The following is a 26,061-nucleotide window of genomic DNA, read 5'->3' on the forward strand; positions in this document are numbered from 1 at the left end:
GATGGCAGTCTGAGTCTCTTGTTGTTGCGCTTCGTTGCGTGTTTTAAATGACCCCATTAGAGTCGAGGAATGTTAATAAGCCTAAGTGTTCAGAGGAAGGCAGATGACCGCCTGTTTTTAGCATCAGTTTACTGACGGGGTGGCAGGATTTCGTGTAACACCCACACACACGTATCGTTGACACAGTTGGGCACCTTGACCTTAAATAGCAGAAACAGGCGCTCAGAAAGAGCAGCACTGCTCTGTCCAGCAAACAGCTGCAACATTTTAACTGAATTTAGTGATGTAAAAACTAAATGGAAGGATTTTTCTTTTATTAACTTAATGTGATAATACAGTTAATTAACAGAAGTCACTTGGGCCAATCATGATAAGCTCTAACAGCTTTCCAAGTCAAGCCGACCCTAATATTTATGCTTAATTTAACAATAAAAGTATAATTATAATTATTCCAGGTTTAAACTATTGTTAATAGCTGTGGACCGCACAGTAAATCCTTTAAACCTGCCAACTCCAAATTGCTGTAATAGTACTTGTGTTCAGTTTATTTTCATGATTGTAAAAATCATCATGTTTTCCTGTTGCTGTTGGCTGTAGTTTCACTCGGCCAACAGTCTCATTTTTTGTTTCTTTTCCTCAGGGTTCTGATTGGATCGCCGCATTCAGGCCAGCCTGCTAAAAGGACGGGAGACGTTTACAAATGTCCTGTTGGACGGGGGGACAATACCTGCATCAAACTGGAGCTGCCAAGTAAGAATAATATATTTTTGCATTTAGGTTATTTATGCAATAAAAAGGTACATAAAGCTATGAGCGGTACTAGGAGCCGTCAGGGGCTAGTGCCCCTTTAGAACTTGTTCTGGCCCCTGGCTTACCTCCTGTACTGAAGAGATGATACTAAATTAATTAATTTTATAGTTTTTAAAGGTAAAGTTTTAGAACTGCTAGAATTTGCCATAATACTTTTCCTTAAGTTGAAAGTTTGAATGAGATGCCATTAAGCCAAGTTGTTTTCTGAATTTGTGGGGCATGACCCTAATCCCTAACCCTCCACCTATTGCTGTGCACTGCTGGTCAGTCGGCTGAATCTTATACTGGCCAATGCCTATAGGCTGTATGTTCACAATGGCTAAAAAAATGGTAAATGTTCTATACTTGTATAGCGCTTTATCTAGTCCAAAACACTTCACGCGATTCACAGATTCACACACTGATAGTGGCGAGCCATATTGTACCCACAGCTGCCCTGGGCAGACTGACAGAAGTCATACAATTTACGCCACCATCAGGCAATTTTTACATGAATTGTTGTAAGTTTGGCTATTTCATATTATCTTAATATGTCTTTAAACTTTCCTCAGTACTATAACAGTAGTTTGTAAGTGAGCGAGTGTAAGAGTGTAATTATTTTTAGGAGTAATAAATGAAAAACATACAGTTCTTAAATTGCATTTGAACCCATTGTATGAGGTCTACATCAAGTCACACGATAACTACAGATTATGCTGCCTTATAAAAGGATTTGGTTTGATTTAATAAAGATGTTTGTTTCTACCTCAAGGCTAAGCATTTTTAAAGACAATAAAAATCAGTTAGTTGTTAAAACAAATCTCTGTTGTACATAAACTTCCATGGAACTAAAAACGACTTGAGTGAACCAAATTACATTTAGATTAAAAGATAAAGGAAACAACTCAAATTCTTAGCTAAAATGAGCTTTGGGCTTTTTCCTGTTTCTGGTCTTTATCCCTTGCTCATCAAATAACATCCACTACTTCCTTCTCTGAAATTGTTTGTACCAATCTATTAAAAACAATTGGTAAGTAAATGCAATGTTTGGATGCTCATTAACTTTCTGACACTTAATCATTTGGCTCTTCTAGTATGCAATACCTTAAAATATTCTGCTTAGAGTAACTGCTAATCTGATTGGGTTTTGACTGGAGGACGTTGCTACATGTGAACAGGAAGACGGATGATAAACAAGGTTGTAATGTTTCATCCTTCCAAGTTATCATAATTGTGCAGCTTAACGAGACTTATCTGCTCCACAGCACGCAACAAAGCCTTTTTAAGTTGTCCGTCTTTGTGTTGACATCTGTAGAGAGAGGGCGAGGAGCTGCACATTGGAACCGGTCACTAAAGTGGCTCAGGTCTCTGATCAGTAACTCAGACATGCTTATTTATTAAAAACTCAATCAATCATTCGGAATTGAATTAGCTTTGCACTTTCAGTCTGACTAATCAGAGACAAACTTGGATTTTCCCCCCTTATATTTTATATATATTATAAACTGAGCTTTCTTTGAAAGTGATCATGGCGCATCAACCACAACTTGGATCTCTGTTGATATTTCTTCAGCATGCCCGTTCCATCACCATGAGCTGTCAGTCAGTCAGTCTGTCGCTCTGAGTGTTTTTACTAATGACACACAGCAGTCCCACTTTGCCAGCTCCGTCTCCACATTGGGTTTACAGTTTTCCCAGCACAGACGATAAAGCCCAAACCATAATGAGTAAGGTTAAACTGTGCGGTTGACGTGTTGTAATCTTGAACCACCCTTCCATCCAAACAGTGAAATTGGAAAGCGGTTTTGCCACGATCATTACGCGTGATGAAATGCTGCCAAGAAGTCACCTGACATCCATGTTTTTTAGACAGACTTGATTCTGGTATGTTTAAAAAGGTGATTTATGGTGTGTATATAGCATAGAATAATTATGTAGGTTATTTGTGCATACATGCATAGATAACTAGTCAAAACATTATTAATTCCTTATAATGAGTTCTGTCTATGATACATTCTTTCTCTATCCCACTTATAATTGGGGACATTCAAAAAAGCGAGGAAATTCTGTATACTTCTGAGAATTATTGACATATTATATTTATTATTAAGTACACTAAAGTCTGTTTCCTAAATCAAAATGTGTAAAAGAGACACAAAAAAAAACAAAACAAAAAACAAATACAAAAAGCAAATACTAACTCCTCTAATCTGCTACGGGGATTTATAGGGGGAACATTTTCTGAAGAGCAAACTAGGCTTTCAAAATATTATCTAAGATGATTAAAGGTTTAATCTCTACTGAAGGTTTTTTGCTTGCTTTAAAGTTCACTGAAAGGGTTCTGCCACCTGGACATGATGTTACCAACAGCAGAAAACCACTTCAGCTGAACACACAGAGGACATTACATGCAGCCTGGATCTTAATGTGTCACATCCTAACAAATTTCTAGAACCACAGTCCCATAAACCCCAGCTTGGTTTGATGGGAAAATTCCTCATCATTTCATAAGTCATTTTACTTGTTATTGAATAAAATCATCTGTCTATCGGTATGTCTGTTGAGCATTTATTGTGTGTTCAACTAAATGTCTTACTTTAGTACTGTTTGTAACAACATCACCTATGGTTGTATTAGTATGTTCTACATCGGTAAGAATATTTCACAGCCTGTTTAAGACTGATTTGTTGTCTTTTTCTGATTGTTATCAGGCTGACGGCACAGCATCCACCTTCCTGTTGCATGTGCACATATGATGAGCCACAGGATGTGAATCAGTGTCGTTAATCATCCAAGATAATTAGGAATATAGGAACAGATGACTGATAAATAGATTTCTCATCCTTTTGTTTACCATATTGTCCAATCCAAAGTATTCTCCATGTAATTTACTTTTGCACTTTGGAATAAACTGAGGGATATTAAAGAAAGGCAGGGTGCATATTTCTTATGAAAATCCCCTCCTGGGGAGCATCATTCAGAGTTAAATGGCATGTAAATGTGTTTGTGAGAGTATGTGAATCCCTCTGAAGAGAAAAAAAAATAATCAGATCCAGATCATTCCCGAGTCAAGGAATTAGTTGCTAAGTTTAGCCACATGTTGTGATTGCTTAATGATTCAATCCCCTCACCCCACACCCCAGAACCTTTCCTTCCTACATCATCATCTGTTTTAACAGCAATAAGCTACGTACACTTAGAGGGACATCATGGCAAAGAGCTAACATAAACAGTGTTTAAGCATATACATCGGTGACTATTATGTCTGCTGAACAGACAGAAGTTGTCTTCCTGTGGGAAAATCCAGGAGAAGAATTTGTTCAGCTGTTCGTTTTCTGTGCTGAATTCTGTTTGTCTCGTTGTGTTTATTCACTCAGCTTTTTTTTCTTGCTTTTTTTTGCTCTTTTTCAGAAAACACAACTGTTCCCAACTTGCATGAAGTAAAGGAAAACATGACCATGGGAACCACCCTGGTGACCAATCCCACTGGAGGATTTTTGGTAAGCAGGAAGTGTACATCTTCCACACAAAAGACTAAAATAATTTTATTTCCTCCTATGAACTGTATAAGTTGGCCCTTGAATGGCACAGTTTGCTCTATAGTCCTCATGGAGACGCGCTGTCCTGGGAATGTAATGTGAAACTGTAAACCAACTGTACAGATGAAGAAATATTGGAACGTGTTGTGTAGAAGTGGAAAGCACTTTATTTAAGCTCATGATGAGATTGACGAGGCATAAAAACCTCAAGCGTGTAGATGGGTATTTACAAAGTGCATAATTTGCAGTGGGCTTATCTTAATAAAATAAAGAAGTAGTGAAAACAAATTTGTTTGTTTTAAATAAACACAGGATTAGATTTCAGGGGCAGAATGAAGGTTTATAAGACATTTTAAATGTCAGCCTTACTATTTTTGAAGTGTTTGTTAAATATTTTGTAATTGGACAGAAATTTGAAGTGGGTGTGTTTTTTTTACACTGACAAATTCTGCAGCAAGAGATGAACTATGAGGACTTCCCAGCAGCTTTGGTGGTATTGAAGTATGAAATGTCCCAGTCAGAAGGAATGACTTACTTGTTCTTGAGTTTAAAAAAACAACATATTTTTCTGTTCTTATGAAGTATTTATAGGCTTTCGGCAGTCATTAAGCTGAACTTCATAAGTTCACAGAACAGTGAAATAATTGCAGATCTCTTGTTCAACTCAAATATTGAATATGTCATGGGGATCAAGAACATTTTGGAATATTTATCAGAATTAGAAAACTGTAAAATGATCATTAATTATATTTTAAACATTTTTGTGTGCTTTTAGACCCCTGCATCTTCACTTGCTCTCTGTCTGACCCTCTTTTTTTGTGTGTGTTGTTGAGAATTTTCCGGCACTTCAACACAGCCTCTGTTTAGTCCTCCATATGAGTACTTCTTTCCTCTTGGGATCCTTGCTTTTGCTCTCCAGTAGCCCTGAACCTCCTTTCACCCGTGACCTCCTACTGATGGAAATGATAACCAGTCGTAGCCCTGTGAGATCCTCTCTTTCACTGTCTGAGTTTATTTTTGTGTGTGTTTGTGTGACTCTTGTCCCCACAGGCGTGTGGTCCTCAGTATGGCTACATGTGCGGCCAGCAGCAGTACATCTCAGGAGTTTGTGCGAACGTCAGCCCGTCATTCCAGATCCTCAACTCCATAGCTCCCGGAGTGCAAAGTACGCCGCTCGCCTGAGTAACACGCAGCTGCCCTGCACAGAACATGACGCGTCTGTACAAATTATCTGAGCAGGATAAGCGATAAGAAGTATCTACCGATCATAGCAGTACCACCCAAGACCCCGGCGTCAAACTCACCCTCCCTTACCAGGAGAGGAAGATTAGAGCATTCTTCTTTAATGTAAACTTGTCTGCTACCTCGTATTCCTCTCTGACTTGGCCCAGCCCAACACTTCTGCTGCATTGTATGCCCAAGTTAGGAGACAGTTTACTGCACTATGTTTCCCTGGAAGGAAACAACCAGGGGAAAAAAAGCGTAGCGTAAACAGAGTCCAGTCACAGCTTCTATCTGTTTGTCAGATTCTTTCAGGATCATTTTTCTTGCTATTCTTTTACTAGAAACAAATATATGGATGAAACATGTAGTGTTTAAATGAAAGGAATAGATCCTTTCATTACCGCTCCAGAGCATTCCTGTTATTTTCACAGGTTGTCCTCTACATTTGTGATTTCAATGTGATTTATCAAGAGCCTTTTAGCGAAAGTTGTGCATATGATTCACGTAACCAGAAAATTTTGCCTTAAATGTTTGTGACACAGCAGCTTAAAGATGAGAACTGCATGATCCACAAAAATTCATGTGCACTCACAGGCCACTTTATTAGGTACAGGTTGTCGGTGCTGATTGAACCCTGTTTTGCTCTCATGACTACATCAGTTCCTCATGGTTTATATTTATTTAAAGGTTTTGTTGGCTCTAGTGACCTTTATTTGGAAGTAGCACGACAGGAAAGAGGGTTATGAGAGAGGGGGAAGACATGCGGCAAATGTCGCCAGGCTGGGAATCGAACTTGCGACTACTGGCACGAGGACTAAGGCCTCAATACATGCGTTGTGCTTTGTCCCTGCACCACCACAGCACCCCCTCACGGTTTATATTTAATGTCACAAAACATTCTTCCGAGATTGACATGCGAATTACATGAACTTATTGGTTGTTTAAAAAAAAAAAAAAAAAAAAGAAAAATATTGTTTTCTGACAATTTGAGCTTTGTAGTGTGACAAATTATCCTTCTGGAGTCAGCCACCAGAAGACTGGTGCAGCCCTAAAGTGATGGAGATCATTAGCAATAATACTCAGGTTGAGATTTAGACAATGCATTGCCCACTTTCATGTCTTTTATGCCAAATTCTATACTATCCAAATGTTTTAGCTGAAATCATTAGATTCAGGTGGGCCAGTAGAGCAGCCAATGTTTTTCCAATCTACTATCATCCATCTTTCATGAGTGTGTGGTCTTCTGTTGCTGTTGTCCATTTGCTTCAAGGCTGCAGCAAGGTATTTGTTGCCTTTCTATAATCTCTGCCGAGTCTGTCCGTTCTCCTGGATGTTTACTCGTTTTTGAATCGGTCTCAATTATTCTCAAAAATTCTCAATTTCTGGGGCGTGCCGTGGTGGCGTAGTGGTTAGTGCGACCCGTATTTGGAGTCCTTGAGTCCTCAACGCGGCCGTCGCGGGTTCGACTCCCGGACCCGACGATATTTGCTGCATGTCTTCCCCCCTCTCCTTCCCCGTTTCCTGTCAGCCCACTGTCATATAAGGGACACTAGAGCCCACAAAAAGACCCCCTGGAGGGGTAAAAAAAACCCCAAAAATTCTCAATTTCTGAAATATTCAATACTTGAGTGCTGGGGTCAAAGTCACTTTAATCTCTTTTCTTTCTCATTCTGATGCTGCATTTTGTTGTCTTTAACACATCTAGCTAAGTGAGTTATGTGAGGTGATGAAATGTGATTGGTTGACTATTTGCATTTGCAGTTGAACAGTTGTAAAAATATAGTGCTCCGTGAGTTTATAAGGGAAAATATTAGTAGTCAGACCAGTAAAAAAAGTAGGTTGAACAGGAAATATGAACTTTCAGAATCGCTGTTTCAGTATATAAAAAAAAAACATGTTTTATATCTAATGTATTGAATGCTTCATAAAAAATATTGTGTTTTAGGCAATTCCTCCCCCTTAACAATGACAGTTGTGCAACCCACATACATAGCTGTGTTTCTCATTCCCGCTATGTACTTTTCTGATAAGTCGCATGCCATTTTAAAGATCACTAGACAGGCTTTCCAATTGTATAAAAAACACCACTAATTGCCTTTTATATAGGGTAAAACTATTAAATTAAAAAATAATGTCCTTTACTTTTTTGACATTTCAATTTATTATTTTTTTTTCAGATTGTACAAGCAATCTGGACATTGTCTTTGTGCTAGATGGATCAAACAGTATCTACCCATGGGGAAGAATTGTTGACTTTCTTGTCCGTTTCCTGGAAAGAGTCCAGGTTGGACCTAAACTGTCTCAGGTCGGTAATTTATCAGTACCAGTTGCACTGGAAAAAGTCATTTGAATCTTTATTACAATTATCTTTGTATAAGCCGCAGCAGGGAGTTTTCCACAGGTAGACACTAAAAGATATTTTCACTTTGCAGCCTTGTATTTGAAAGTCAGATTATTTATTGAAGATGAGGTCCTGTGTATACAAAACAATGTAGACAGGCTGCCTGGGACAAGCAGTCCAGGAAAGGAACATTTAATAGGAGAAAGGAAAAATGTGGAATAACATTTAATACAATATCTATATGTTTTCCAGGTGGGCATAGTGTCCTATGGCCAGGATGTGAAACACCATGTCAACCTCAGCCAGTTTAACAACAACAAAGATCTGCTTAAGTTTGTCAGACGCATTCCTCAGCACACCGGGACAAAAACTCACACTTTCTTGGCCATTGACACTGCCAGGTACTCCGCATCAGCTGCACTTTTCATTTAAACTAATTAAATTCAGTTGCACTTTTCAGATATTTTCACCGATTGGCATTCCAATGCCATATTACATCCATCCCATTTAAATGTCCGGTCCACATGGTGATCAGAACTTAACTTCAAATGAAATGTGAATTCAAATGGGATGAGTTTACTTTGACAAATCTTGTTTCTTGTTGTTGTTTTTTTTTTAAGACAACATATTTTTTAAGATTACATGTCACATGTTTAGTTTCCAGCACGGGTAAGTTTCTAGTTGACATGCTTTCCAGCAATAAGCAGTGAGATGGGAGTTACTTTAAGAAATATTGGATAGAGTTTAAATAAAGTACAGTATTAACTTTTCAATGACTTTTAAACAACAAACACAAAAAAATAATAAAAACAAAATAGCATTGCTGTGAATTTTCAACACTTTTTGGCTTGGATATCCACTTTCACCAAAATTTTTTAAATTTTCAAAAAGACTTCTCTTTGGACTAAGAGAGCTTTACGTTGCCAAAAATTACATAACTGAAGTTGTCAATGTCAACTTCATTGAGAAGAGATTCCAGGGATTATTAACCAATGTTCAGATTCAAAGTCTAGTGTTACCAGAAGATGGTTAGTTGTATATTTACATTTATATTATTTACCGTCATTGCTTTGGAGTGTGATTTCAAGGAATTTTCAAACATGTCAAACAGGATTGTCATATATTATCTTGTTTTCTCTTGTAGGAGCTGAGCTTTACCAATCTATTGTGCTTCAGTTAATTTGTCCATTTCATTATGCAAATTGCCTGGTAACCTGAAACTCTCAGCTGACCTATAAAAGTTAAACATCTAGAATTTCATACCTTATTGTTTTTATATTTAATTGTGTACTTACTTAGGAAGGAGGCCTTCACGCAAGAGAGAGGTGCAAGAACCGGTGCAAAAAAAGTCATGGTGATTTTGACTGATGGAGAGTCACATGACAACCACATGCAAAAAGAAGTCATTGGTGAGTGTGACCAGGATCACATCGAGAGGTTTGGCATTGCTGTGAGTACAAAAGTTATCTTTGCATTGTCAAACATTTCTGATCATTTACTGTAAATGTGATGTATTTTAACAAGAAATAATTTTAACGCTTACAGGTTTTGGGATACTACAAACGTGAAAATAAAAGTGAAGAAGACGTGCAGAAGTTTATTGATGAGATTAAGTCAATATCCAGTAAACCCATACAGGATCACTTCTTCAATGTGTCTGACGAGCTCTTCTTGGTGAATTTAGCGGATACGCTGGGAAGAAAGATTTTTGCCCTAGAAGGTATAAAGCACAAAGTAATATCTATCAGGCTTTACATGACACATACAGATGGTTACATCTACAACATCCATCTTGTCTGCAATATGACTAGATTTTGCAATAATAACGGGAACACCATGACTGTGTTCATCCGAACAGGAAGTATTTTCATTAAAACATTATAGAAATTATGTACGATGTCCAACTGGCACGTGATTTAGTTGTGCGATTTTTTTAAGTTCAAACACAGGCAAAATTTCAATAGGTAATCCACACAAGTTTTGTTGATGAAGCCACTGTCCTCCAGATAAGTGATTCAAAACTAAAAGTTTTTTCCAGTTTGACATAAATATTTAAATGAAGATATTTTTACGAAGCTGTTATGTAGCCACAAGATGGTTTTATTTTGTGCTACTTGTCTATGCATCGCTCAAAGCAATACATTCTTCCTCAGCAACATCTGGAAACTTTACCTCTTCCTTTGAGATGGAGATGTCCCAGGCTGGATTCAGTGCCCATGCTTCTAAAGTAAGTCTAATTTGGAATATCAATGTCTGAATATAAAAAAACAACATGTTTAGAAGTAGGGCTGGACAATAAAACAATGACATTGTATATTGCAATAGACACATGATTAATATTAGGTTTAGGTTATAAATCTCATAAAATATTGAATATTCAATATATAGAATATTCATTGAACTCCGATCCAGAACCACACAGCATTCTGGGAGATGTAGGCAGAGGAAAGGCTTTAGCTGCTCAATCGCTCACAGCGAGTTCAGCAAAGTGACTGGCATCAACTAAGTCACTCACTGTTTGGTTACCAAGCAACAGCCTCTTGAGTGATAGTACCTTCACACCAAACGTGTTTTGAGCGTCAAAACGCCTGACGCTTTGAGCCTCCACATAGTCATTCAGAGTCTATGTGGAGGTGCGTTGAGGGCCATTGCCCGGCACGATTTCAACAGTTTGGAGCGTTTTGAGTCTTCCAACACGTCCAACATGTCCAACACATCCAACACGTCCAACACGTCCAACGCTCCACATAGACTTTGAATGTAAACCATGCGCACCCCAAAACGCTTTTGGTGAGAACATACCATAACATGTGCAACAGCAGTTTCAGGTTTTGCCACCTTGCCACCTAAATGATTAAACATAAATGATGACATTCAATGAAAACTGTGAATTAAACGGGGAAGGTCATGCCATAACTTGGCATTATTTCATATATTTAAAACAAAAATCTCATCAACAATTATTAATTTCGACTGATGGGAAACACTTATATTGTGATACGTTTTTCAGCCATATGGCCTAGCCCTATTTAGAGACATACACAACATTTCCCTTATTTTTATCTGTGATGGATCTTCAGCCTTTTTGTGATTCACCTCAGTCAGTAGATGATTGTAGACAAAATCCTGGTTTTTCCCCTGAGCTCATTCTGCCGCAGACTGGTGCTGTTTTGTCTGAATGCATTAGAGCATTAGTGAAACCCAAGATATATACAACGTAAGAGATGCTTTGGGAAGCTGAATTAGACGGTTGTTGATTTTTGCCCCCTCACACACTGCTAAAATTCATCCAATAGGTATTTCCTGCATTGGCTTAGAACAAACAGGATCCTTTCTTACGTGTCCACTTCCTGTTCCGGACTCGTGCTTATCACCTCCTCTGTCGCTGTGTACGGTGATCGCGCCAGAGGCGACTTTCATCTTTACACGGTCAAACAAAAAGAGTTGTGCCACGGAGGACTGAACATGCGACAACACACTTCCACAGTCATAGTGTGAGTCAGCATAGAGCTTATTTAATGCAGTTTAGTGTGGCCAATTATCCAAATAAGGACTTATTTGACCACACCTAATCTGATTAAATTAGAATGGATGAGTTTTCTTTTTTTCCATTTTTCTGACATGCTTTATTTCATTTTCTCTCCAGTGAAATACAAAAGTATTCATACTCTTCGATGTTTCAACCACAATTTTTTATATATTTTACTCTACAATCTACAATTTTAAAGATTAAGAAAGAGACAGATACCGTAGTTTTACAAATGTTTGTATATTTAATCAAGTCATTTAGCCTAACATGTTCTTCTGACATTTTCTGTGCTGTTTCCCATAGGACGGCTTGTTACTAGGAGCAGTAGGAGCGTATGACTGGAACGGGACGGTGGTCATGCAAACTGCTGAATCTACTATTACTCCAGAAAAAGATGAGTTTTACGATCCGAAGGATAATAAAACTGGCAGAGGACTGGCAGAGTACTTAGGTGAGTCAAAGCCTATACATCACACATGTAGAGATAATGATGAATCTAAAAATCAATAAAAGGAAACAGAAATAACTGATGACTTTGTCTTTACTTTTAGCTTTGAGACATTTGTGCTTTGTGCCTTAGTCCCTTTGTTAGTGTGATACTGATAACAACTTTAGCTGAGAAAATAAAATAAAAATTCCAATGTATTAAATTAAATACTCCAGCTGCAGAGTCAATTTTGAGTTATTGCCAAATAGAGGAGAAAAACATGTAACTTGACTCTGACAGCTGATGCTCCTCTTTTTTCCCCCCCTCCCAACAAAATAAAGCATACAGACTCTCCATTCTGCCTTCTTGCCTTCTATGGCTTTCAAACCAACCACAGCCTCTTAATATGAAATTATTTAATCAACATGTCATTAGATGGAGCACTGCTTGGTCCGGTCTGTAAACCCAAGCGATGGCACATGCTTTTTCCCGAAGGCTAGGCTGCAGCTTGCAGAGATGCTGTGTTCCATTCTGAGGAGGTGTCTGCGCTTGCCAGTTTCCACTGGTGTTTTATGGTTTCCCCTACACAAGCCGAAATAAACAGTGGCTCGTAGCACAAAAAAGCTCCCCGGCTTTTTGTGAGGCTTTTTATTAATTGTGATATTAATCAATTTTTTTGCGACTGAACCTTGTTTTTTGTAGGGTATGACGTCCAGTCTGCATCCACCTCTAAAGGTGTGCTATACATCACTGGGGCACCAAGATACAACCACACGGGTCGTGTAGTTATCTACCAGCTGACTAAGGAAAGCAGGGTTGAAACTGTGCAGATACTGCGTGGGGAGCAGGTCAGTATTTATCAGTTCATCTCTGTAAATGCAGTAGGGACGGGTGTACAAAAATATTTGCTTAAATATTTCAGCAGATCCTCCCAGGTTTGGAAGAAATCTATATTTAGATATGTGTATAAATGACTGCAATTTCAGAGTAAATGATGTGTGATGAAGCAAGCAGTTATTGGGGCCATCAATTACATGGGGAAATAGGAGGTTTTAATAAAGGTTATTACATTCTTGGAGAGGATGTAATAACCAAATAGAATAAGTGATCATCAGCAAATTTGACCACCTCTATGAAAGAAGAATGTTTGGCACTTTTCCAATCTGGAGCATACGGGTGGAATTTTGGCAAGCTAGAAATAAGACAACAAATTTGTTTGCATACTTCGTCATTGTCGATTTGAAAGCCCTACCTGTGCCGAGGCGCTAGCTTCATGGCTGATGTCTTAAGATGTTACTTCGACATCACGTTATTATGTGGTGTCCACATAATGTTGTTTCCTCATGGTGCCACTTAAGTACTCTTTTCATGTGGTCTATGTAAATCCCTAGTTTTTGCTGTTTGTGTGTTAAAACAAATTTAATGTTGAATTATATTTAACCTAAGAGGTCAAAAATAGAACAGGTTTTTGGTGTAATCAAACAAATCCTGATGAGCGGATGGTTTCCTGCATCTTTCTGCAGATTGGCTCCTACTTCGGCAGCGTCCTGCAGACTGTTGACGTCAATAATGATTCCTACACAGACCTCCTTTTAGTTGGAGCGCCGATGTACATGGGTCCAGAAAGAAATGAACAGGGTAAAGTCTACGTCTACAAACTCAATGAGGTACATGACACCGAAAACATTGCTACTCGTTGGACATTTTGCTGATGAAAGATGGAGTCATGAGAGAATCATCCGACGTTCTTTATTTCCAGAAGGGCAAGTTTGTGCACAAGTTTAATTTGAAGCCGGTGAACCAGTCCTGTTGTTCGGTTAACTCGGACGGCTGCACCATGAAAAACGAGCCATGCGGGGCTCGGTTTGGTACAGCCATAGCCGCCGTGTCGGATCTCAACCTTGACGGGTTCAACGACGTGGTGATCGGTGCACCTTTTGAGAATGACCACAGAGGAGCTGTCTACATTTACCATGGGCACAAAAACAACCCTTACCTGAACTTAGTTCAGGTGAGAATCACAAAGGCCAAATGCAGCAGTATATTCAACAATAAAAAAACAACTGCAGCATGTTTTTGTTTACTTAAATTAAGAGAGACGGGGAAAACATTGAGTTTGTCAAAGATGTCTTGAGAGAAGTGAAAGCTTTTCTCACTTATCTTTGACAAAAAAGGCCACCTTGAATGATCACGTTATTGAACTTTGCTTTTTTTTCTCTTGACCTTCTCCACAGCACATCCCAGCAGGTGGGGATGGAGAAAAGGTGAAGTTCTTTGGGCAGTCCATACACGGAATCATGGACCTAAATGGAGACGGCATCGTTGACGTCACCATAGGAGGTCTGGGAGGAGCTTCCCTGTTCTGGTGAGAGGACTCATCCTCACATATTACTTTTCAGCCTTTTTTCTACACATTCCACTTCAGTCATAACCAGCAACGGCCCTCGCTTCCCAAAGGCATCATTTTAGAAGTCCACTTTGCATCGTCTTATTCTGCATTTTTACAGCTGTGTTTGTCCCATTGGACTTGCAAGCTGAAGACAAACTGCTTCCTTAATGATCTCTGTGTTAAAACCCCCACCCACATACAGTATTTCACTGCTCGACACCAGTATGTTGAACCCGCCCACATTACGATCTAGCTTCCCATGCAGATCTTCTCCCACAGCATGTCCTGGTAAGAGGTCAACAAAGCTATGTGAGAACTACATTTCCCATGTGGCTTAGAGCCTAAATAGGATTTGGCAGCATGGAGCCGCTTTCCCTAAACTCATGATGATGTTTTAGTTAAATGCGGCTAACATTCAACAAAATTTAAATCATTTCTGAAGCAAAACTATTACATTTAAATTATATCTCTGTGTGCTTTTGACATCTCTTTATGTTCCTTAGTGTTTGCTGGTAGAATCGGACAAAAAGACCAGAAAAAGAAATGCAAAAGAACCATGTTTTTTTTGTTTTGTTTTTTTGCATTTTTATGGAGATATATATGGTGTTCTGCAAAGCTCAGTACTTTTTTTGTTGTAGTTTTAACGTGAATGAAGACATTAAAATAGTGCATAATAGGAAAGAGAAAATATATATATTTCTTTAAATAAAAATCTAACAAAATTTGCAGCACATTTTTATTCAGCTGCAAATCTGCTAAGGAATGCCTCTGCTGCCTCTGCATATCCCAAGACTGATTTATGTTGCCGATTGTTCTTAGGAAAATAGTTCTCCGTCAGATTTGCTAGAGTGTTTATAAAAAATAAATCTCAGATATCTTTAGGCTGCACAAGTGCCAAGCAGTTTCACTGCATTTTCATATAGAGGTATCAGACTGAACTCTTTGGATTTTTATTTGTAAACATTTATGAAAAGCATGTAAAATGTTCCATCCACTTCTCAAGTATTCACGACTTTGTGTTTGTTTGTCACAAGGAAGTTTTTGAACTGTATCTCTTTTCATTTCAAAAGGTCAAGAGATGTTGCGCAGGTGACTTCCAGCATGACGTTCGAACCCACTAAAATCAACCTGCAGCACTCTCAGTACCAGTGTGAACACAGGGGGCATAAATCTGTTTGTGTAGACACCACGGTGTGTTTTCAATATCAAGTTAAGTCTGAGAAGAGACATGCAAGCTCCACAGGTGAGCTGTTGAGCACTTTGTGCTTCCTTTGCTTCACAGTGCATACGTTGTTGCTTCTGCAACTCGCTGAACTCTTTTCTTTCTGTTGTTGTGTTCCTTAGAAATTCGCTATAACGTAACTCTGGATGTTCTGCGTAGCAAAGCCAGAGCTTCATTTATTGACCAGGACTTGGACAAAAGTGATCGTAGGGTGACAAAGACATTCTTAATCAGCAACGGACAAAGAATATGCAAGACGGAAAGATTCATCATGTCGGCAAGTACTCTGACTTTTACAGTGTGCAGTTGTTAATTACTAATCAACAGCAATCATCAGACTTTGCTTTTATTCACTATTTACTCTAATCCAATGTTCTCCTAGATTTTCCTACAGTCCATTTTGCAGCTGTAATTTCAGGTTTTTGCTACGTTTAAGTGATGAGGAAGGCTGTTAGTTGTAGAGAGGACAAAATGAACTGATGAGGAGTAGCTTGGTGAATAGGAGGAGCATGGCTCAAGCATGAAGCTGACTTCTTCTGCCCTCTTCAGAGTGATGCTACAAGATCGTGTCAAGGTCTTAAACAACCCAAATAAGTGAATACATTTATAAGTCGATGAATTACTCCATGTGTTTGCTGGATATGGCATTCTAGTTGAAGGCCTTTTCTGATCAATCATATCACTTGTTTCTTGTTTCTCGCTACAGCAGATGGTTTTTAATGTTAGCACTTCAGTGTGTACAGGAATTTCCAGTGTTTTTTTTTCTTTTCCTTTTATACCAGTCCTTCACTGCAATATAAGAAGTCACTGATTAGCTGTCCTTAAACAACTGAAAGAGGAACTAATCAGTGGAAGCAGCTGCTCCTGCTGTGTGTGTACGGATGATGAATATCTGCTCTGTTCCTACTGTGCCAGTCTGTGCAGAAATTCCCCACATATTCCAAAGCAGAGCTTTTAAAATTTGTCTCGGACATGAACACTGCCTCTGTTCTTCCCTTGGCTATTCCTGCAGAATGAAACTGCAGATTTTGACATAGTGGTAGAAAAAAAAAAAGGTATACTATGAACCGAAAGGAATCTATCTCGGGGTAAATGCTTAAAACAAACAGACAATGATCCGTAGACCAGTTTATTGAACATTCATGTCTTTAGCAGCCATGAATAAAATCTCTGCATTGAAAGGTTTGTGTCAACAAGACAGTTCACACGTAGAGGTTTTATATTCTTAGATTATCAGATTTTGTGAGTGTCTTCATATATTTTTATTGTAGTATAGTCAGGGTTTTAATATGACAGACCAAAACGATGTTCATTAAATGCCCTTGTAATAAAATAATAATAATATAATTTCAAAAATAATCATTTTCAGACTGTTTGTCCTAAAAGCGGCATGGAAGAAGATGCATCTCAAACAGAGTAATTACAGAAAGCTTAAAGGACCATTATTCACTTCTTTGGGGTGATTCCTCTAAAAACGAAAAAAAAAAAAATCCTTAAAACAAAAATACATATACAGATATTTCATTCAAGTTCATTTAAAGTTCAGCTTAGGATAGAGACAAAGCTACCAGTTAATGCATAGAACGAGTCCATGTTTGGGTTTCTCTAGTGGATAAAAATATTAAAAATGTAACATAGATGGGTGCTTAGATCCTATTACTTTTATACCCTTCGAAATCTGAAGGGCATGAATAAGTTTACAAGGCTCGAGTCTTAGACCCACATCAAAAATTCTACCACAGAGAAAATACAGTATATAAACTCTTGAGTCTGAGTTTTTCTTTTACAAACTGCAAAAGATCACTTTTTGATGTGTTTTGTACAAAAACAATAAAAGCCAACATTATTTTGTAGCTTTTTGTCTCTTGTTAACATCCTCACACCATGTAAGCCATATCCCCCCTGTAGTTTAACAAGTAAATGCATCATCTCAACATCTGCTACACGGACTGGTGCATAAATCTGTGCGGACATTCATGGTTCCCTAAGGATGGATTCTGATTGTCGGACCTTTGCTCAGCGATGAGTTTGGTGTTTTTGTTTAGAGTAAAGGACTGGGTGGTTTATCTGTGAAGTTTTCTCTGTACACTAAGTTGAAACGGTTTGCTAACATCGGCCCGGTCTGATGCTTGTTCTCAAAACACTCATAAAGCTTTGTCCCACAGATCAAGCAAGTTTGTTGGAAGGTTTCTTGAGAGATTTGTGTCCCCAGTGACATGGCAGTGTCGGTTCTGAACTTTTTTGCATCTGTACAATCAATACACAGTTATAGGTGGGACATTGAATTATAAGTGCCATGGGGCTGAAAGGTTGTGAGTTGTAAATTAAACATTCTCATTAGTGCCACAAGAATCAGGCTGTGGTGAATCAACTACACATGTCAGGTTTGGTAAAGATTCTCCAGCTTTGAAATGAATCCATTAATCAATCAGTCGCCTGTAGAGTGTTGATTATATAAGGGAAGTTAGCTCACTGTTGTTTTTTTTTTGCTTACTTTCTCCTCCTTTTCTCAATCCTTTTTTTCCGCATGTATCCTCTCTGCCTCAGGCCCAGCTGGACTTCAAAGACCCGTTCAACGTTACATTAGAATTTGGACTCACTAATGAGGACCAAGGCCCTGTCCTGGATGCAAACCTACCCAGATCTATCACTAAGACAGTAAGAACACTCTGTATCTCTCAACTGTCTATTTCACTAATTCAGATACCAAGTACCATGAAGCAGAAGATTTCAAACAGCTTTACAATATGTTTTGTTTGCATATTAAACTTTAAATACCTCCATGTTAGCAATTTTGTTCAGACATGAATGCATAACACAGCACCTTTTCTTTCCTTTCGTTAAACAGTGCTATGAAAAGTATTTGGGACCCTACAGATTTTTTTTTTCTATTTTTTTTATGTTGCACAGCTCAAAAAATATTTGTAATATCTGTCAAAGATGTAAAAAGAAAATCAATACAAAATGTAGTTTTCAAATAAATGATCATTTCATTTTTTCCTTGACCACATAAAATATAAAACATAATAGCCCACTGAACCCTAACAACTTGTTCCAAGTATTTACAAACTTTTGATCACTGTTCTGTGTAAAATTGTTTAAATGAAGCCACATCCTTGCCACAGCATGATTTATGAGTTAAGTCCAGACTTTGACTAGGCCACTCTAAAACCCTAATTTATGTTGAGCTCTGTTGGCATTCAGAGAGGCGGGAATGTTTGTGTCATATAGATCATGACTGATGTTTTTGTCCTCTAACAAAAATAAGATGCAGAAGATGGTGGGAGATAAAATACTGTTAGATCTGATATTAGTTGTATGAATAATTGGATTAGATGATGAAAAAAGGCAAGAAAATCTAATCTTTATAATATAAATTTGTATATAGTAATTGTTTAATTTAGTGAGTCAAAATTAAGATTTTTATATTTTGAAATGTGAAAAAAGAAATTCAAAAGAAGTCATTTCGAATCACAAAGCTGAATTATTCTCTCAGAATATTCATCAGGCATATTAAGAAAAATATTTTACCTCGGTGTAAAGAAATGGTTTCCTTAAAGATGTTAGAGTCCCTAAAATTCACAATAAACTTTATAGATTCTGTTTGGTAAGAATCTGAGTGAAAATAGACAGAAAATAAAAATATTATCAGAAATATTTTCAGATAATTAAATTGTGACTAAATCTAAATAAAATTTTATTCAAGGGTCTTAACAGTAATTTAAAATGTGCTGTCAAAATTACCTGGAAAATTCATGGATTTGAGAAAAAACTGTGAATGTCAATAATATGACTGTACTTATTTACCAAAACACAATTACATAAGACAACATTCAATATGAAGCCATGCGAAAATAATATGAGAGGGAAATAAAACATCAGAAAAGTCATATTTTGAATATGCATCAATAAGCCAATATAACATGGTGCAGATGGCTGCTCTACATTCAGACAAAAATGAAGTGCACAGAAATCTAATGTTTTTTTTTCTCCCCTGTAAGAGTCACAGACAGAATGATGCAAGCCTTATCTAAATTAAACATTGTCGGCACAAATAAACCATGAGTAAAATGTCTTTTGTGTATCCGAACATGCTGCAGTAGATTCATATCTGCAACAGCTGACTGCGGTCATTCAGTGTTTCCCACAAGGCTGCCTCTGTCGGTTTTAAAGGCCAGGGAAATCTTCCCACACTCCCACATGCATGTTTGCCCTAACAAGAAGGTTTGCAGATTATCAGTAACAGTGAGCAATGTTTCCCGACAAAGGCGAGAAGTATCACAGAAGATGACCACTTCGTTTGTACATTATTAGTCTGTTTTTGTGTCAAAAAAATGCATCAGTGCCAAAACTCCTGTCTGTGAGTTACAGGCCTGACCTCCGTCTGTGTCAGATGGCTGAATGCAGAAATGCGCAGTGTTACTGTAACTCAAGGAAAGGGGACACTTTTCAGACTTTGCCTGTTGTTATTGAAAAGAAGACACAGAAAGGTCACAGAAAAGAAAAAAAACAGTAAAAAGATGCGTCTTTGCTTATTATTGTATTGGGTCGATGTTCGCAGCAAATACTAAAACAGCCTTTGGTAAAGAGAAGCAGAGAAAATCTGCTCTGAATCCATCTTGTTTCTCAGGTTGCAAATGTTTTGTCCTAGGCACTGTTTACTTAAAATGTGTGCTTTTAATTTGGTTTTGGAGTCCAGTTTTATTCTGTACCGTGGATTTAGCCCTGTACTTTGACTAGACCATTCTGATAAATGAATGTCTCTGAATCATTTCTATCTTTTAGATTCCCTTGGTTGACTGCGGAGATCAATTAAAGTGCATCACTGACCTCTCCCTCACGGCAGTGCCGAGTGAGAAAAGGTATTGATTGCTCAATAGGATTAAAACATAAAAGTTTCCTACCATCCTTGCACATTGTCAGAAGGGAACATGAACTGAAAACTGTCATTTGTTTTAATGTAAAAAAAATAAACATTTAAAGCGATTGGAAGATGAAATGTGTAAGAGACATCAACAGCTGCCTTCTGATATTTGGAGTCATGTAGTTTTATTTAGAAGTGAACCGGAGCGTGACTGCCCCTCTGTGGGAAAACAAGAACATGACAGTCAGTCGTGTTGACACTCTTTGTGTGTGGGGGTGTGTGTGTGTGTTTCTCCAGCATGCTGATCCCAGTCAAATCAAAAGATAAGCTTGACGTGAAAATTGACATCATCAACAAAAAAGACAATGCCTACAACACCAAGGTTATTCTCAACTTCACACCAAATATTAACTACGTTAAAGTCGAGGTAAGATTTCTGCTTTCTTCTGTTTTTTTTTTAATGGAAGAATGTCGAAAGAAAAACTATGTTTAATTATGTCATATTTTGTATTTTCAGCCAGAGAAAGAGTGCACTCCGGATCACATGAAGGTGGAGTGCGCTGTTGGATATCCCTTCCTGGGAAGTAATGCTAAGGTAAGATTTAGGTTTAGTTTTAGAAGCTACACTCACTTTACATTTCACTTTACTTATGTTATTAAATTTCAACGTGTGATCTCTCATCAACAGGAAAGTTTTAAAGTGAGATTTGAGACAGACTCAACACACATATATGAGAACATTCACATCAATGTGACAACTATAAGGTGAGCCTGTCATCTTTTTTGCTGCACATTGTTGATTGGAATATGGATTGTTAAAGTGACTATTTGTGTGAAAATATTGACAAAACAAAAATGACTCTTACAGTGACAGTGAAGAGAATCCGAATACCCTACATGATAACAATGTGGAAATCTCCCTCCCAGTGAAATATGAAGCTGGAGTCATATTCAGTGTGTAAGTATCTGTACAGATGAATTAACATAATCATGAAGTTTAACAGGGAATTCAGTAAAGCAAAGATATTTGCTTAGTTTTTGTACATGTTTTGGTAGTGTAATAATTTGTTAAATTTTGTCAGAATAAGTCAATATATGTAAAATATCAGAAACTGATGTGTATCCTGTCCGGAAATACATTCATTGTTACCTTTGTACGCCGTTTTTCACAGTTATTACTGCTGTCAAAAAATTCACAAAAAGGGAGCATGTAAATCTATTGTTCAAAATCAAGAAACGATAAAGACAATAAACTATTAAAATTCACAACTATGAAGTTCATCTGCAGCAGCCATTACTTTTCCATCAGTACTAATAAATCTGATCACATAAATAATCTCATAGGAAGGAATCATTTTTGATGTAATTAAATTGAGACAAAAAAATCCCAAGTCAGAATACAAAAGTGGATTTGATTTAAGAGGTAGTGTGTTCGCTAAGGATTTTCTTTTGTGAAGTAGAATTAGCACCATGTAAACTAAAAACCGCTCATTTTCTATGAATATTTTTATGCAAAGAGGCATATAAAAACCTCATTAGAAATATTTTAATTGTACAAATATCCATTTCTGCATCATAGGCCTGCAGTTGATTTTTCATCATTATTTTTGTAATAATAATGACCTTTAAGTAAAGCAACATATAACGGTTGATGCAGTAAGATGAGTTAGTGAAGTCTCATTTATTTTCTTATATATGTACGAGTAAAAATTCTAACTTTGATGCTCAAACATCAAACCTTGTTCAGGTTAATGTTTGCTGCCCCCAAGTGGCCAAACTGTGATTTAGCAAGTTTAATATCTTGTTGCATATCATATTCATTTTTAAATATGAAATCCTTTAGGAGTCATGCAGAAAAGCATATAATAATTAAAGATGGTGAGCAGTACTCCTTGAAAGACAGTGACTTTGGGAGGATGACAGAGGAGGTCAACATCAGCTACACGGTAACACAAATAAAATATGACTTTTTTTTTTACATACTTTTATATGTTGTAGTTGAAATATGTTGTCGACGCATCCATCTTTTTATCTTTCAGGTGGAAAAGGCAGGCAGTACCCTCACTCCACCTCTTGACCTTAAAGTGATGTACCCTTATCGGTCTCCTCTAGACAACGTGTTACTGTTCTGGACAAGCGTCGTCTCCAGCACTGGGGTATGTACACACACAGAAACAATATATCTAAATTGCAAAAAATGATTCTCATGTCAGCTTCTCACTGCTCTGCAGGTAAAATGTAAAGAACCCCCGGCCCCTAAACACAACAAACCAAAAAAGGAAACTCTCACTCGCTTCCTACTGGTTAGTGCTCAGATGTTAGCTTCACCGGCCGCTGAGACGCTGCCTTTCTTTTCTGACTGGTGGATGTGATGTTCTTTGCAGGAATGTGGACAAACACAGTGCGACTCATTCAGCTGCTTCATCCCTGAAACCAATAAGAGTCAGGTCAATGTTACCTTCAAAGTGTGGAAACCGACGTTCATTGAGGTCAGATCAGATGTTGGCACTTATTCTGACCTACAATGTGTTGAGATTAAATGGTATAATGTGAGTAATGGCAACGTGACAAGGTGCTTTTTCTTACAGAGTGAGTTCTCTAGTTTAAAGATGATGGTGAACGCAACGTTGATGTTCAAACAGAGTCATCTGTTTGAACTGGGCAGCAACGCAAAAAATAGAAATGTAAGTCGTGTTTGGGATTATATTCTTGAAATTGTCACATCAGTTACTTAATGCACCTGTTTGTAAGGATGTATGCAAGTGTTGAGTTCATGTTTGCTTGTGCTTGCCAGGTGACGATCCCGATTTCAAAGGAAACGGTTGGAGGAATCCCTATTTGGATCATCATCATCAGTATCTTGATAGGATTGTTGATCTTGGCGCTTATTATTTTCATTTTCTGGAAGGTAATATTTCATGCCTCATGTCATGTTAATTGTCTAATCTCCTAAACAGTTTGTTACACATTTTCAGTTAAGAAAAAAGCAAGTCTTGAAGAATAGTCTTGCCCTCTAAACAAATTGGTTAAACATAGATAATTAAAACATGGAAAAATAACAACAGCAGAGCTTTTCAGCTCTGCTCACAAAACAAGTATCTCTGCTTAGCTGTATCTTCTGGCCGCAAACAAACTAAAACAAATTGGAGTGCCAAAAAAAACAAAGTCAAGGTGAACTCAAAAATTATATTGTTAAATTCAAAATTCTCAAAACTATAAGCTCTACTGTGGGTAATAATGTTCTCTTTTCCATCAATAGTCACTATCTGCACAAGATCTTTTACTTTTCCTCTGGGATTCATATGCACATTTAGCACCAAAATACACCATAATGAAAGTGGCAAGACAATTCAATAGACTTCCACTCATACATAGATTTTTGGATAAATTTCTCTGCTTGATATCTTGATTTCCTCTGTATGTCACATAAGGAGGCAATGTGTTTGAGGTGCACCTTAAAATACATTGGGGTTCACCTCCATTTATACAAACCATGACATCATCTTCTTGGTTCTCCTAAATTGCTTAAATGCGTAGTAATCGTAGTGCATGTAAATTTCTGAATTTAAGGAAGATAATCAACTATAACAACTATCATTATTCTGGCATTTAGATTTAGCATTTTTGGTCATTCTAACTAACCTGAAACAGGAGAAGTTTAAAGAATTAAATGTCAGACAGGCAGAACAAAATGGGTATGTCTTGGTTTTAAAAGGGCATGTGAATATTTATTCTCAACTCTGTTGATATGTTGGTCTGTAAATCAGTCCCTGTGTAACTAAGTCCTCTGTTTCTGCAGCTTGGCTTCTTTAAGAGAAAAACCAGGGACTATTCAAAGGAAGAGATGTCTGATTGAGGTATTCGGACCACTGAATTGTAAGCTGCGCTTTAAGAGAACCCAAAGACACCTCAGAGCTGTGGCATATGGACTATCAGGGGAAAAAAAGGAGTCAACATCACTATTTTCTACATTGTCATGTGTCACATAGCGACGGAAAAAATCTCTCAACTGCTTCTCAGTGCTGCTTGGAGCAGCTGGTTGTAATATTTGGGCTTCTCTGGTGGGGACCACAGAAGAGCCAAAGACACTGACTGTAAATCACTGTAAATGTGACGTATTTGCTTTCTGATTTCACTTATGTTGTTGTTGTTGTTTTTTACCAACCTGTTGATAAAGTAACATCATTTTATTATTTTAATTTGTTTGTTGTTGTTGTTGCTATAGGTTCATTCTAATCTCTGATGGCTTCACTAAAGCTTTAGTGAAAAAAGTACTCAGGTTTTTCACCATAAAAATCCAAAGTTACCTAATTCACCAAAAAAAAACCCAAAAAACTTGACATTACAGTGAAAACACCAAAGGATGAAAAAGAAAAAATAAGTCTATATTAACTTTATTTTTTACATGAGCTCTGAGTCCCATTTTCAAACATGTTTGCTTGATGAATTTTAGGAGACACTGTATTTTTAAGCATTCCTATAGCATTTTGTTGTTTTGTCAGCATAGTTAAATATTATGGCACATCTTTTATTTTTCAGTTAGCTCCAGTAATTAAGTGTAATTATCACCAGGAAAGCCTTCTGTGAGTGTACTGTAAATAGAAAAAGTAATGGATGTAAAGCTGTAAAATGTACAGAATTATTTTGCATTGTATTTAATGTTTTGTGTGACAGGTGATTTTGCTCAGGTGCTAAAAGAATGATAAAAGGTGACCTTTGCTTTGGACACGATAAAAAAAAAAAAGCTTTCCGGCTTTAGATTTTATGCACATATGTAAATAAGGTTATATTTTGATAGAAAAAAATAAATTTGATACTATCATCTGCTTAAACATAGATGGAGGCTAATGTTTTTATCAAGCAGTTTGGCTTACTTGATGGAAAATTGTAGTTCAAACTTATTTCTTGTTGTTTTTATTGCAGAATAGATGATATTTTCTAAATTTGGAAGAAATGTTTGCCTATGAACCATTGTTTTTATTTTCAAAGCCCCTTCTCACCTACATGTATTAGCACACTGTGGTTCACTCACTCCACAGTGGGGTACATAATGCTTTTTCAGTCAGGTTGTTCACCTTTTTTCTACTTTCCCTACCATAGCTGTAAAGAATAATGTTAAGGGCAAGAAAAGATAGCTTTTGAATATTTTTATACTCAGCGGCTCTCACCCTCCACAATAGACACATGAAGCACAGGTATTAAATTGTGTATTATGCAGAATGTATGGCCACGTCTGGTTTATGCAAGAGGGTGGAGCGAAAGGCACAAAGTGAAAGTTGTGAGCTCATGGCCAGCTTTCTGTACTGCTGTGAAGTCTTCATTGTAATGCACTGGTTTGTCAGAGGTTATGTATGTCGTCATTAGCACAAAAATCGTCTGAAAAATATCTACTAAATAAAGATTTTTTTTATTCAACACATTTTGAACAGTGGTCCTTAATTCTTCTCGAAGTTTACTTGTGATGATGTTTGTCTTTTAAAAGAAAATAATAATTAGTTTGTAAAACAACATAAGTTATTAAATGCAAATAACCAATTCTGGTAATTCACTGATGAACACATCAAAATCTGAACAAAAATTTAACAAGTTATTTACTCTTTATTGTAGAATTTGCTGCTTTGTCATGTTTTACATACTAGATGGAAACTGGAAATATGTTATTTTTCTATGTTAATTATCAACATGGTTGATAATCCTGAGCACTGAATTGTATAACTGATGTTGACTAAATATTAGG

The 26,061-nt window shown here is 37.3% G+C and overlaps 1 protein-coding gene across 2 annotated transcripts in view; it reads left to right on the forward strand.

Annotated features, from left to right (window-relative positions):
• The window catches only part of itga1 (integrin, alpha 1), a 46,939-nt gene extending 21,198 nt beyond the window's left edge, over nt 1-25,741 (forward strand). For both annotated transcript variants that reach the window (XM_032570012.1, XM_032570013.1), the window contains 28 exons: nt 641-750; nt 4,201-4,289; nt 5,379-5,493; nt 7,730-7,857; nt 8,146-8,294; nt 9,193-9,343; nt 9,439-9,613; nt 10,047-10,120; nt 11,726-11,873; nt 12,552-12,697; nt 13,373-13,516; nt 13,609-13,860; nt 14,084-14,214; nt 15,309-15,481; nt 15,583-15,737; nt 18,008-18,118; nt 20,246-20,322; nt 20,622-20,751; nt 20,842-20,919; nt 21,013-21,089; nt 21,193-21,282; nt 22,168-22,270; nt 22,364-22,480; nt 22,556-22,627; nt 22,709-22,813; nt 22,913-23,008; nt 23,119-23,232; nt 24,124-25,741. In XM_032570012.1, coding sequence (XP_032425903.1) covers nt 641-750; nt 4,201-4,289; nt 5,379-5,493; nt 7,730-7,857; nt 8,146-8,294; nt 9,193-9,343; nt 9,439-9,613; nt 10,047-10,120; nt 11,726-11,873; nt 12,552-12,697; nt 13,373-13,516; nt 13,609-13,860; nt 14,084-14,214; nt 15,309-15,481; nt 15,583-15,737; nt 18,008-18,118; nt 20,246-20,322; nt 20,622-20,751; nt 20,842-20,919; nt 21,013-21,089; nt 21,193-21,282; nt 22,168-22,270; nt 22,364-22,480; nt 22,556-22,627; nt 22,709-22,813; nt 22,913-23,008; nt 23,119-23,232; nt 24,124-24,180 — 3,367 coding nt within the window. In that variant the 3' untranslated portion in view covers nt 24,181-25,741. The remainder of the gene's footprint in view (nt 1-640; nt 751-4,200; nt 4,290-5,378; nt 5,494-7,729; nt 7,858-8,145; nt 8,295-9,192; nt 9,344-9,438; nt 9,614-10,046; nt 10,121-11,725; nt 11,874-12,551; nt 12,698-13,372; nt 13,517-13,608; nt 13,861-14,083; nt 14,215-15,308; nt 15,482-15,582; nt 15,738-18,007; nt 18,119-20,245; nt 20,323-20,621; nt 20,752-20,841; nt 20,920-21,012; nt 21,090-21,192; nt 21,283-22,167; nt 22,271-22,363; nt 22,481-22,555; nt 22,628-22,708; nt 22,814-22,912; nt 23,009-23,118; nt 23,233-24,123) is intronic.
• The last annotated feature ends 320 nt before the right edge of the window (nt 25,742-26,061 follow it).

The sequence above is a fragment of the Xiphophorus hellerii genome, chromosome 8 (genome assembly GCF_003331165.1).
Source record: "Xiphophorus hellerii strain 12219 chromosome 8, Xiphophorus_hellerii-4.1, whole genome shotgun sequence".
Classification (NCBI taxonomy): Eukaryota; Metazoa; Chordata; class Actinopteri; order Cyprinodontiformes; family Poeciliidae; genus Xiphophorus; species Xiphophorus hellerii.